Source organism: Gouania willdenowi, chromosome 7, assembly GCF_900634775.1.
Source record: "Gouania willdenowi chromosome 7, fGouWil2.1, whole genome shotgun sequence".
Lineage (NCBI taxonomy): Eukaryota > Metazoa > Chordata > Actinopteri > Blenniiformes > Gobiesocidae > Gouania > Gouania willdenowi.
In genome coordinates this window covers 35,773,268-35,785,965 of record NC_041050.1, presented here as the reverse complement: position 1 = coordinate 35,785,965, position 12,698 = coordinate 35,773,268, and the positions used below count along the sequence as shown (strand labels likewise).

General features: G+C 39.1%; 1 protein-coding gene across 1 annotated transcript; it reads left to right on the top strand.

Annotated features, from left to right (window-relative positions):
- The first annotated feature begins 2,551 nt into the window (after positions 1–2,551).
- On the top strand, positions 2,552–8,232 carry szrd1 (SUZ RNA binding domain containing 1). Its single transcript, XM_028452411.1, has 4 exons — positions 2,552–2,681; positions 5,319–5,368; positions 6,415–6,681; positions 7,775–8,232. Exons 1-4 carry the CDS (start codon positions 2,634–2,636, stop codon positions 7,884–7,886), a joined length of 477 nt encoding a protein of 158 aa, XP_028308212.1. The 5' UTR covers positions 2,552–2,633; the 3' UTR covers positions 7,887–8,232.
- The last annotated feature ends 4,466 nt before the right edge of the window (positions 8,233–12,698 follow it).

Here is a 12,698-nt window from a genome sequence, read left to right as displayed (position 1 = left end):
TAGATAGAATTGGATACTTAAAGTCTTTCATTATCAATTTTATGAACAAAATATTAGAATCAAAGGGTGATGTACAGTTATTTTCCTAACATGTAAAGCTAACGGGAGTTGTTTTTTTATACAACAAATTCAACCAAAAGTACACTAAAAAAATCACATCACCCACATTAATTCAGACATTGATAGTGACATAAATATCATTAAAAATAAACATATTTTTCAACGTGTCATGTATTCTAGTACATACGGTGTACACAGGATGTAATGAATCTAAAGACCTTCCTTTATCACAGCGTGTGGAAGACAGCCAACAGTTTTATGGCCCACTGACCCCAGGGAACATGTGGACTATGGCCTTAAGGCTTCACACCAAGCCCAAGGCACGTCTTAATGTGGATTGAAAAGTGCTGAAGAGTAAAGCTTTCCAGACAGCGTGGTGACAGTCTCAGACACAAACAGGTGAGCACATGAATAATTTCATATGTATACAATATAGGATATATATATATATATATATATTGTTGCTTTAGATGACACCTTTCACATACAGATCATATTTACGGTATTATTGTGGAATGGAAACTAACTTGCTGTGATTGTTGTTTACATGCTAGAAGGATATATACACTTGTTCATAATATATGTTGTTTTCTCTTCGTCTCTGGTAATTTGTAGCGTTTCTGTGGATAAAAAAAGCTTTGAACATGGAGCCTAACAATGCGGGCACAGTGCAATACGACCGTTGGAATGAGGACAATATCAACATGAACGTTGAGGCCTCCCAAACTACCACAATGAGGTCAGATGAACTGAATTATTTTTATGTTTTTTATACAAAAAGAGATCGGTTATTTTCAATAAAGTCTTTCATTATCAATCTTATGAACAAAATATTAGAATCAAAGGGTGATGTACAATTATTTACCTATATTAACTCTCCTATTATCCTCAAATTTTACTAACACGTTTTACACAGCTCAAATAGCTTGGGGTCAAATTGACCCCAGAGGAACACCAATGCGTGCAAAAAGTGTTGAGCACATTGAAAAAAATATCATCATGAACATTTTATGCTTCATCAAATGTACCCATTAAATTAGGAAAAGTCATAAAATATGAAGCAAAAAAAATATTTTTTGAATGATAAACATTGACCCCAAGGATAATATGAGGGTTAAGCAAGTATGGACAGAGAATGGACGATTTATCAACCTGTATATACAATATTGTGTCCTAACTATCTTTTATGAGTCAGTGTGAATGTTAGTACGGTAATAAATTTGTGCCATGTTGAATAACACACCTTTTGTCGTCTGTTCTCTCTTAAATACAGGATCTACAACAGATTGTGCACTGGGAGCACTGGTGTGGCAGTGAGGGCAGTCGTGGCTCTGGCTGCACTGGTTATCATTTACATCCTAGGATATGTGACAGGATACAATGTTCATCGATGTGCATAGAGGGAGCCAGGACATTGAGGAGACGGTGAATAAATTACAACCAGGAGCATTAAAGGATGGAAGATTTAAGTGAAGTTTGTTTTGTATTTGTCCAAAACAATTAAATAAAAATGAGTCTTGTAAATTTGCAAAAAAAAAAAAACAAAAAACAAACTTGCACAATAATGGTTTCTTGAAACATTTAGTTTAGTTTATTATGATCCCAAAGAGCTGTCTTCAGTTGCATACTATTGCCTGCACCACTTGGTCAGACAAATACTGCCCCCATGTGACCAAACCAAGAACTTCACCTTAAGGAAGAAGACCTTTATAACCATAAATATAAATAATAATTAAAAAAAAATCTAAACTGGCTGTCAGTAGGCCGTCACTCCAAAAAGAATTTCTGTATAATAAATAATATCAACAATAACAATAACACTATCAATAAGAATAAGAATAATGTATACAGGTGTATGAAATATGTACTATGTATTTGTAAATATGTTTTATTTCGGATTTCTTTTTGATTCTCAATTAATATTTTGTTCTGTATTTGAATTGTCTTTTGGTGTTGATTTTTGTGTACTTTGTCTATATATTATTTTTCCTCAAATGTAAAGATTAATTGTGCATTTTGTCTCCTGATTTTATAAGCGTTTATTTGTTGGCCTTTATTTTAAATTGTATTGTTTATTGAAAGGGGTGAAACTTATACAAGCTCTTTGGGGTTCGTTCCCTCCTCGCACCTTTAATGTTGTTTACTTTTTTAATTTGTGCTAAATAAATAAATAAATAAATAAATAGTAATAATAATAATTTCACACGTTGTACAACTTATTGAGTGAATTGTTGGTGCAATTCAAATTCAGAGACTATCACAGTCTGCAACATAATAAAACATTGTAAAGATAATTCTATTTTTTACCGGGACTCTCTACTAAAAAAACAAATAGTGGTTGTAAAGAATTGTTAGTTTAATAAATGGTACAATGAAAAAGTATACAAAAATATTGTGTGACTTCACCAGCCAACAACAAAAACTCTGATTTAATCTAATCAAATCTTATAACGTGTAATCGGTTTGATGTCCATTTTGGGGAATATCCGTCACCGTGACGTCAGAGCCACAGAAAGGCGGATGTGGCAGGGGTCTCTGGGGCTGCCCACAGCGCGCCGGAGCAAAAATGAAACATGGATGAGGATGTTACCGAAAGTTGGGAGGAAGCGGCTGATAGTGGGGTAAATAACTAAAATATTTTCCCACAATGACTTAAACTAATACATCAAATTATATATAAACAAGAATCAGTTTGTTTTCAAAGATGAATTCTGTGTTAACGGTTATTGGGTTTTTTTTACGGGGCAATAAAAGCTAAGCTAACGTTAGCTATAAAAGAAAAAAAACTTGATCAGCTCGTCAGGTTGCTTTGGTAGGCTAGCATGCCACGTTTAAAACTTACAAACATATCCCACTTTAATTATTAAACAGTTTTGGTGTCTAACTTAATCCGGTGACTAAACATGTCTGAACGAATTAATGGATCTGAGGTGAATAGCTGGCTAACACGATGCTAGGCTAGCTCCCATGTTGCGTAGCTCACATGGAAACTTAAAAATGATTGTCGGTTTACTTTCATAATAATTAACTGAACTGTCTGTTAGTAATGGTCACTTTATTTCATTGTCATTAAGGATAATAGCTGGTAAATAAAAATCGCGCTGAATTGTGCGTCTGACATGTTTAGTCTTTTTTGCAATAGTATGCTATTGCTATGTTATCAACAAAAGTAATATTTTAAATAAACATTTACATTTGTCACATTGTTTTTCTGAATACTTTAATGTACAAATATTTATTTTATTTTTTACAATGGTCAGCTGTCGTCACTGTAGTTGGTGATTGATGACGCCATATACGTCACCAACCCCAGATTTAACAGGACATTCTTACATGGTGCTACTTTTCTGTCACAGCAGAAAAGCCTGACTGATGCCTGAAATAGTCACGCATCACAAGTGTGTATTTTATTTTATTTTTTGCATGTTTTCCCTGTGAGCCATGAATAAATTTTGGATCAATCCTCCACAGTCACCTTTTACTTTTTTGTACATATATTTTTTTGTCTGGTGACATAAATCTTTATGAAAGAGTCTGTTTGAAACTGTTAACTTGCTGCGTTAGACCTCAATCTGCCATTTTCTTGTTCAATTGTTTAGAAAATGTAAAGTTTGAACCTTGATTTTGTACTCTGTGCCTCAACATAATCCAAAGGAAAAAAAAAAAAAACAATTTTACAATATTTTCCAATTTTTGTTCAGAAAGACATGTTTGTGCAACAGAAAATCAAAAATTGTCAAACATAATCAGCTAAATATAATAATTAAATGGGTTAATTCAGGGGTGTTGAACTAATTTTTTGTTCAGGGGCCAAATACGGAGCAGTTTGATCTCAGGAGGGCCACAGATTTTATGCATCATTTCAACATTATTGTGCCCTAGTTTGCACTTCTACACATGCATAAAATACAAAACATGTAAGAAACAACAATATTCTAGCAATAAGTGACAGATATCAGTCCCAACATCATCTTAACTTTAAGTTTCGTAGATTTTGTTTCCAATTTCTATTTAATTAAGGGAAATGTTATGTAATAATTTGAGAGAAATTGAAAGATTTTGTAAGAATTAAATTTTTTCAACAGATTAACCCTAAAAATGAGTGCAATCATGCGATATAAGCACCAGGAGTGTTGAGTTTCATTTACATAATGATTCATCTTTTCTCTGTCATTTTTACTTCCTCCCCGGGGCCGAACTGGATGCTCCAAAGGGCTGAATTTGGCCCCTGGGCCTTGAGTTTGACACATTGGTAAATTGATGACAAATGATGAATTAATCAGATTTATAAATGACCCTGCAGTCTGAAGAATTTAATTGTTTCTTCACAGAATATCTGTAATTGAATTATCAGGCAGTGTAAAGTATGGCTTGTAAAACTGGAGCATGGAGGGTTTTTCAATCTTAAAATAATTTTGAAAACCTACCCGTAACTTAATTTTCACGTTGTTTAGGTCCTTGTTTGATTGGCTGGATGAAAGTGAGTTGAATTTAATGCAGTAAATAAAAGCCGTGGCTGTTGATACGGAATCGTGATATGAAAACGTATCAATAGACTGCCAGTCTATCTCTATGCAGCGCCCCTCTTTGGCCAGTTTAGGTGACGTGATAGGTGCACCACGTGACTTAAAGTTCTGTCAGTTTTATTTTAGATCATATTTATTTTTAGCCACCCCGCTAACCCTTTTATTTTAGCCCTAACCCAGGAAATATCCTACATTTTTTATTTTTTTCACATATGTATTTTTAAAGGTGGAATTTGTCATGTTAAATATGTTAAAATAAAAAAAAAAAATTTTAAACAAAAGTGGGATTTGAACCCACGGCAGCAGTGGAAGGCAGAATCCTTGAGTCAAGCGCCTTAGACACACGGTGAAAATTCAGGCACATTACGCTTATGTAGAAAAAGTCTGGAAAACGTATCCATAGTCCCGGGAGCTATTGATATGTTTCCGTATCAATAGACACTTCCATAAATAAATGTAATTCTTGATTGAGACAATTTTACCTGAGAGAAGGAAGGTTAGTGAGAACTCAGCACCTCAACTAACCCTGCCTTCAACCAGCTGAAGCTAACTGATTGAACAGACACTGTTATGACTTGGCAGCTGCTGTGTGGTGGTACATGTATAAATAGCCTGTAATATAACTCCTGCTTTTCCACCAGAGCCCTCTACCTGCTGCGCATAAATCACACTGACTATGTTGTTGTTGTTTACATGAACGTGAATGCTTATCTACTCCTTTTTCAATTGCAGGAAATGGAAAAACGTTTAGAAGAGAAGCTACAGATCAGCCAGAGAGAAAAGTAAGGACCTGTGAGCAATAGTTAGGAATGTGTGATCCCAATAAAACTATTGGTTTGATTATTGACATTTAAAAACACTTAATACACAAAGCGCAATTTGTTGGTGATTGAGGAACTAAACCAACTTAACTGAGTCAAATCTCATAAAGAAAAGTTCATTATGAACCAATATGTGAATTGTCATATTTTAGTTTGTTGCTTCCAAAATAAAATTTCTTCAGGTCCAAAGAAAGGCTGTTGATAACCATCTCCCAGTTTGGGGGCCAAATCTGGCCCTTTAGAGCATCAAATTTGGCCCGCTCGAGTGAAGATCCTGCAGGGACTGAAGTACTCCCATATTTGATCATTTATCTATCATTAATACGTGGAAGTGTTAACCAGGGCACATTAATGTTGAATTGGCTTTTTTCCCAAACAAAAAACTGGGGTCCACTTAAGGTCAAACTGGTCCTTATTTGGCCCCTGAACTATAATGACACCCTCTGACTTAAACTATCTAAAACCTGCAGCAGGGTCGCAGTCTTCCAACACCAAGTTTGGTCACCCTTGCCCTATTAGATCATTTAATGATATTTATCTGACCAAAATGCCAAAAAGGACGAGAGCAAATCCTGTTTGTGGTGCAAAGCGTTCTGCAAAAAGTGCAGATCATCTCGTTCTGGCGTTCTTGTTTTGTTTTCCTGCATGTCATGTGAGCTTGAGTAAGTTACTAAACATTAGTATTGATTCACAGTCATTCACTTGTTGAATTAGTAGTGGCATGTTTTGTCTAGTTCTTACAAATCAAACACAAACATTGGAAAGCTGCTGCTGTGGGGTTTGTATCACGAAGGCAAACATCATAGCTTGAACAAGCCGTTATAACTACACAGGTGAAAAAGCATGGCATGATCAGCTAAAAGTCATTTGGAGTAATAATGAATGCCATTCTATTTCATCAAAAATGAAACAATGAAATTATTTCTTAGATTGTATTTGTCAGGGTTTCACTGATTAGGATTGGATGACTAAGCTTGACTGAGCTTGTTTTTTTGTTTTCTTTTCAGAGAGTTCAATAATCCTTCCCGCTCCCCCCTAAGGAGCACCATGGTGATCCAGGACGACTCCCTGCCAGCAGCGCCGCCTCCTCAGATTCGTATCTTAAAGCGGCCGACGAGTAACGGCTCTCTGGGGTCTCCTTTGAACCAGAACCGACCCACGCCACAGGTCAAGTCTCTGGCCCAACGTGAAGCAGAATACGCTGAGGCCAGAAAACGAATATTAGGCAGCGCCTGCCCCGAAGAGACGCCTCAGGACAAGCCCAACAGTGACAGGTGAGAGGTCACGGATGTAGGAAATAAATCCTAACCCCCATTATTATTATTTCCCTGCTAGCTCTATCAAAAGATCCTAGAAGACTAGGTGTTTAGTTTATTAACTTTCTTTAAAAGTCATTTTAGAGCAGACAGGAGTAGAAAAAAAACCCGTTCCCGTATTCACATCGCTTCTCAGAGAGCAATTAGAGGGTTTTTCACTTGGTACCAGCGACAACTGCTGGTTTCTAGCGGTATTGCATGAGTTACTTGTTTCAAAAAGTTCCAGATTCCATTTGCCAAATGTGTTCCAAAAGTTCAGTGTACAGAGACAGCCAACAGAGTGTCCCGGTTCTATGACACACGCATACAGATGTCAATACAGACACACGGATAGCTTTGTTTACAAATCCTAATTCTACGCACGCACGCACGCACGCACGCACGCACGCACGCACGCACGCACGCACGCACGCACGCACGCACGCACGCACGCACGCACGCACGCACGCACGCACGCACGCACGCACGCACGCACGCACGCACGCACGCACGCACGCACGCACGCACGCACGCACGCACGCACGCACGCACGCACGCACGCACGCACGCACGCACGCACACACACACACACACACACACACACACACACACACACACACACACACACACACACACACACACACACACACACACACACACACAAAGTACAGACAGAAATAGTTTTGTTACAATAATTGCCCCCGACGTGTCAAAGGTTTTGGAATTTAAGTGAGGGCGGAGCTGATTTTGAATGCTACAAGACGGGGGCGGGGCTCATGATGGCCCCGCTGCTCAATCCATGTTTTCATCTGCAAAAGTTTGGAAGAAGTTGCTACATCTGTCATTCCGTGTGATTAAGTGTCGCTGAAGGAGTTTGAAGACTCGCTAAATATTATGGATGTAAGAAAAAAATCCATTCAGTGATATATTTCACCGCACAATTATCGTATCGATCCAAAAAATTTCCAAATCGATTTTTCTAATTATGGTCAACTAGGAAACATGAATAGCACGCAAACACGGAGGTCTATAGAAAAGGCTGATGTCTGATTTCTTCTCTTCACTCTACCAGGTCAGGACGTAACAACACTACACTGCCTTCAGATGACGCCCGACCAAACAATCACACAGTATGGCAGACAGCCAGTCCAGAAGGCACCCAAGGGTCCCGACAGCCCAGATAAGGTGGCATTAATGGGCCCACCCAGCCATTAGAGGGAGAGGATTTCAGGGCAACCTGCGCACAAACGGCAGCACCGTAATAACTGACCTGAACCTGAACCGCTGCCTAACGTCCCTCAGACTTTTTATTCTCATGGAAAACTGATCACAGAGCAGGAGTTCCTTCCTCTACGAGATCCAATCTATTCTCCCTAGTCAGGCACTGTGATTCTGGACTCACTGTGATAACCCTAACCCTTTAAGAGACGCCCCTCCCCTCACCTCCACCCTGTCCTCCATCAGTCCCCATCAGCTCTGACAGACTAAGACTTTAAAAAAAAAAAAAAAGAGGAAACGAGGGGTCGATTCCCAGCAATACCACAAACAACCATAGAATTTTTTTTTTTAATTTTTCACTCGTGGGCTCACTAAAATGTTGATACTTTGTCTTTATCAATTCATGGAATGCTCTGATAACTGATACCATCAAGAACTTCAGTGTTTGAAATGTTTTCTATTTTCAAAAATCTGCAGGTAAACATAAATTCATTTCCACAATTATTCACTGTGGGGTCTATTCTCCCATCTGGACTTAAGCGCTTTTTTGCGCGCCTGCAGTTTTGCGCTTCTCTCCTACGCATATTCTCCGGTCCAGGCTGCTGACACGCCCACCGCGTGTAAGTAGCCAAGAAGTGCGTATGTGTGAATGAAGGCGAGCTGAAGGAAAGGAGGCGGTGATGTCATTTTTTTTGGGCTGTCTAGAAATCACGGAACCTGGAGTTTTCCCAACGCTTGTAAATGTCATTGAAATCCGTGAAAATGATAAAGTTTACTTTTTTTTGTGTTCCTGGCTTTCAGCTGATTGTGGTAAACGAGCAGATTCTCGAGCTCCGGCTGCATTATTGCTCGTTCCTTGACCACCGAGTCCCTAGACTTCTGAACGTTGGCCAGCTCCGTCTCAGACGCAGTGATGAGACGACGCAAGAATGCGTTCTCGGACTCAATGAAGTGCACCCTGTTGATGTAGGCGTTTAAGAGGTTGTAAAAATCTGGTTCCTCCTGGATTTGGTTCGGAGAGATGGGGGCGTTCGCATCTCGAGGAGTGTTCTGGGGGTCCCCATTGCACCTTTTTACCTGGCTATTTTGAGTCTGTTGGAGCTGCTCCTTCAGTTGTTCATTTGATGATTTGAGTTGTTGTAGTTGCTCCAGGAGTTCACGCAGGTCTTCCATGTTGCCCAGTAGCACCGAGACGAGGATGCAGCTTCAACAGTTCCTTCAGCAGTCCCTCGACACCGTCCCCGACCTATCACTGTTTTATCCCACCAAACACCAAGGCTCATATTAAAATTTAAAACCAGCCGTCCCGTCGACATTTCCAAATTCTGTAGCAATTAAAACTGACAAGTTTCAGAATGAACTGAAGAAAGGCTGGAGGTTTCTACATTATTTAAGACAATGGCACATTAAAACAATATAAACCCAGTTAATCACAATTAATCATACTGGCTTTCAGCTGATTGTGTTAAACGAGCAGATTCTCGAGCTCCGGCTGCATTATTGCTTGTTCCTTGACCACCGAGTCCCTAGACTTCTGAACGTTGGCCAGCTCCGTCTCGTAGGTGGTCTCAGACGCAGTGATGAGACGACGCAAGAAGGCGTTCTCGGACTCAATAGAGTGCACCCTGTTGATGTAGGCGTTTAAGAGGTTGTAAAAATCTGGTTCCTCCTGAAAACCAGGCCACACAGCAAACCAACAAAACCACAGCAACTTAAAACATGTTTGTAGTGATACATAGATATGATTACAATCAACAATAAAACCCAATTCAAGTGCCATGATTACATTAAAAAGGTTGGTGGGATAAAAACAGTGACAGGTAAAAAAATTCACTCACGGTCCTTTTCCAAAACGGGTTCTTTTACAGCCCTTTACACATCCAGATAATATGGGAATTTAACCCATCAATATTCAACTGGAGATTTCAAAATGTTGCTACAGGCCAGAGGTGCAGTCCCGTTCTGATTTGATCGTTTAGATTTCTTTCAGAATTCCGTGTTCAGAATTTTACAAGTTGATTTGATCAGATCATTGATCAGATTATTGCAGTGTGACTGAGTCACAGTTAAAATCTCTCTCCTTGATCTTAATCCCCATCATCATCATCGCTGTAAAGCGCGACTGAGTTAGATACGCTGGAGATATGAGGAAATAACGCGGCCGCAGAACGTCCTGCTTTAATACAGAGTGATGTTTGCAGTGAAACAACTATCATCTTCCATAATACGCAGTTTTAACGATAAATTGTTTAAAGCGACCGGAGCTGAGCCTCATTAAAATATGAGTGGGAACAGTTTGTGGTCCATCCTCATCTGCATATGACAGCTTGTTTCACTCTGTAGTGGATCAAACTGTGACTTTACGTTGGACACAGTATGAAAATAGTTGAATCACTGTGACCAACGTGGACAGAAGTCTGAGTTTTAATGGTCTGTGTGGCTTCAAACGTAACTAAGTCTACATTTCTAGTGCAATATAATGTTTCACCTTATCGGGGCGCTGCACTTATTCCAGGGTTAGAGGCGCGTAAGAGATAAAGGACTTGCGCACACCGGCGAATGTGCGTAAAGCCGGATTTGAATGGGAACGCCCACATTTCAGGGATGCTCCACCCACAGAGCGTAACTGGGATGCAGGCATGCAGCGACTGACTTAAGTACAGGGGGAGAATAGCGTGGGGGTTTTTGGACTTACGCCCATGGGAGAATAGACCCCTAAGTTAGTTTCTAGTCATTCTGTGACTTCTTAATCCACCTGTTAGATATCAGTACAATGCCATGAGTTTTTAAACGGTCATGGGTTGTTGTTTTTTTGTTCTCGTCTTGCTTATACTTGTTTACGGTTTTATTCTTAAATTATACTTTTGAGCTGTCTTCCTTGGTCTGTCACTTCATTTCTATTTAAAAGCTGGACAAAGACTGGATTCGAGTCCTTTAATGTAGCTTTTTCTGCCTTTTTTTGTAACTTTCAGTGCCCGAGCTGAGCAATATTTTTATTAAAGAAAACCAAAACCTCTTTTTTTTTTTTTAAAACAAACAAATCGATATGAATTGACAGCAGCAAAGAAGGTTTGCACTTAGTTGCTTTGCTCCAAATGTTTTCACCGTGTTAGCAGTGTTTGTTTCTTCTCTGAAGAGCAGCGTGTAAGAACTCAGGTGTCAAGTGTATGAGAGACTGAATGAATGAAAACTGAACAAAGATTGTATTTTTGTCAGCAGGTTTGATTGTTTGCGTGTATTTTAAGCCACGGTCAGCACTAATAAACCGGGCTGTTGCCATTGTTTGATGATAAACGAACACCAGGCTTGTTTTTGTTGTCTTAGCTGTCAACATCTAAAACAGAAACAACTGTAGCATCTTCAGTGGCACAGAAGAATCATCTTTTTCTTTTTTAAATCACTGCTATGCCCGATAATCGTTCCGACTGTCGACTTTTCCTTCCAACGAGAGATGATTATTAAAGCCATAATTTAGTGTGATTTAAATGAACCTGAAATTGAATTGCGATGTTTGAATTCAGCTTGTGCCTCCTGTATTACTTCTGGACTTACTGGTATTTGAATTTTCTTACTGTAGTTTCACATATTTGACAGCTGCTTTACTGTATGTACTGGTTGGAGATAATATCCAGGATATCTGAGTGCAAACACAAACTCCCTGTAAATAATGATTGAATAAAATTATTTTCAACAAAAGTTCTCTGTGTGCTTCAAATTGAATAGAATGACTGATCCCTGAAATCTAAGTGTCTGAGTAAAAACCATGGTCTCCAATGCAACATCAGATAATTCATTGTTTATTTTTGACAGAATTATTAAATTTTAAACTAAAGAAGCCTTTACTACAACCAGCATCACTCTCCGCAGATTTCACCAAACTAAACCTTCAGTCAGAGAGCCCCTGTCCTATGAAGCAGGATATAAATAAGTTCACTTAAGACGGGTGATTTCAGACAGAATACGTATACGCTCCTGTAACGGGTGGAGATTGAGCAACTTGCATCACAATTGAGGAATAATTCAATAAAAAAATCCATAGAAATCCATAATTCAGACCAAAAACAACAATTTTACCGCAGGAAGGAAAGAATACAGGCAGGAAGCTGCCAACTCTTTCTTTCCTAAACGCAGCCGTCAGATCTGCACCAACCACGATCTTCTAACAATGGGCAGATAATTTTCCAAGAGAACTGATAGGTCGGGAGGCGGGACTTTCATACTCGCTCAGATTTTTTTTCAGTCTAAAGGCTCAAATACACTTGGGCGGACACGTAGTAGTTTACGTTAAATTCCTACATGTCCCATGATTCTTAGCGCTTCTCTGTAGTCCTTGTACTCCCAGAACATTTTAAAGGTGTAGCTACTGTCGTAGCTCGTCTCCAGCCTCTCCTCTAAGCTCGTGTTCAGCTCTCCTGCTCTGTTTCACCAGGCGGTGAAATACAGGTCGCTGTTACATTTAATGCTGGTCGATGCAATGCGGAGCAGTGGTTTGTGTGACACCAACTACGCGGAGAAGTCCGCACGAGCAAACAACAAGGCTAGCAACTAATGTAATTAACAGAAACCTGACAATCATGGTTTTTACTTGTAAAAACTGCAGAAATGTTGAATGAAATAATTTTCTTTGCTATAAAAACTTCAGTTATTATACAGCATCACACTGGATTAGTGTTTAACATTTCTGGCTCACAGGCTAATGTCTGGAGCTCTTCAGGGCAGACTTATGTTCTCACTCAATGGATGGGTAAACTTATTTTCTAAGATTTTTCTTCTCCATT

Coding starts and splice junctions, on each gene's coding strand:
- szrd1 (XM_028452411.1), top strand. CDS start 2,634: ATGGATGAGGATGTTACCGAAAGTTGGGAGGAAGCGGCTGATAGTGGG. Junction 2,682..5,318: donor AGGAAGCGGCTGATAGTGGG/GTAAATAACTAA, acceptor TTTCAATTGCAG/GAAATGGAAAAACGTTTAGA. Junction 5,369..6,414: donor CAGATCAGCCAGAGAGAAAA/GTAAGGACCTGT, acceptor TTTTCTTTTCAG/AGAGTTCAATAATCCTTCCC.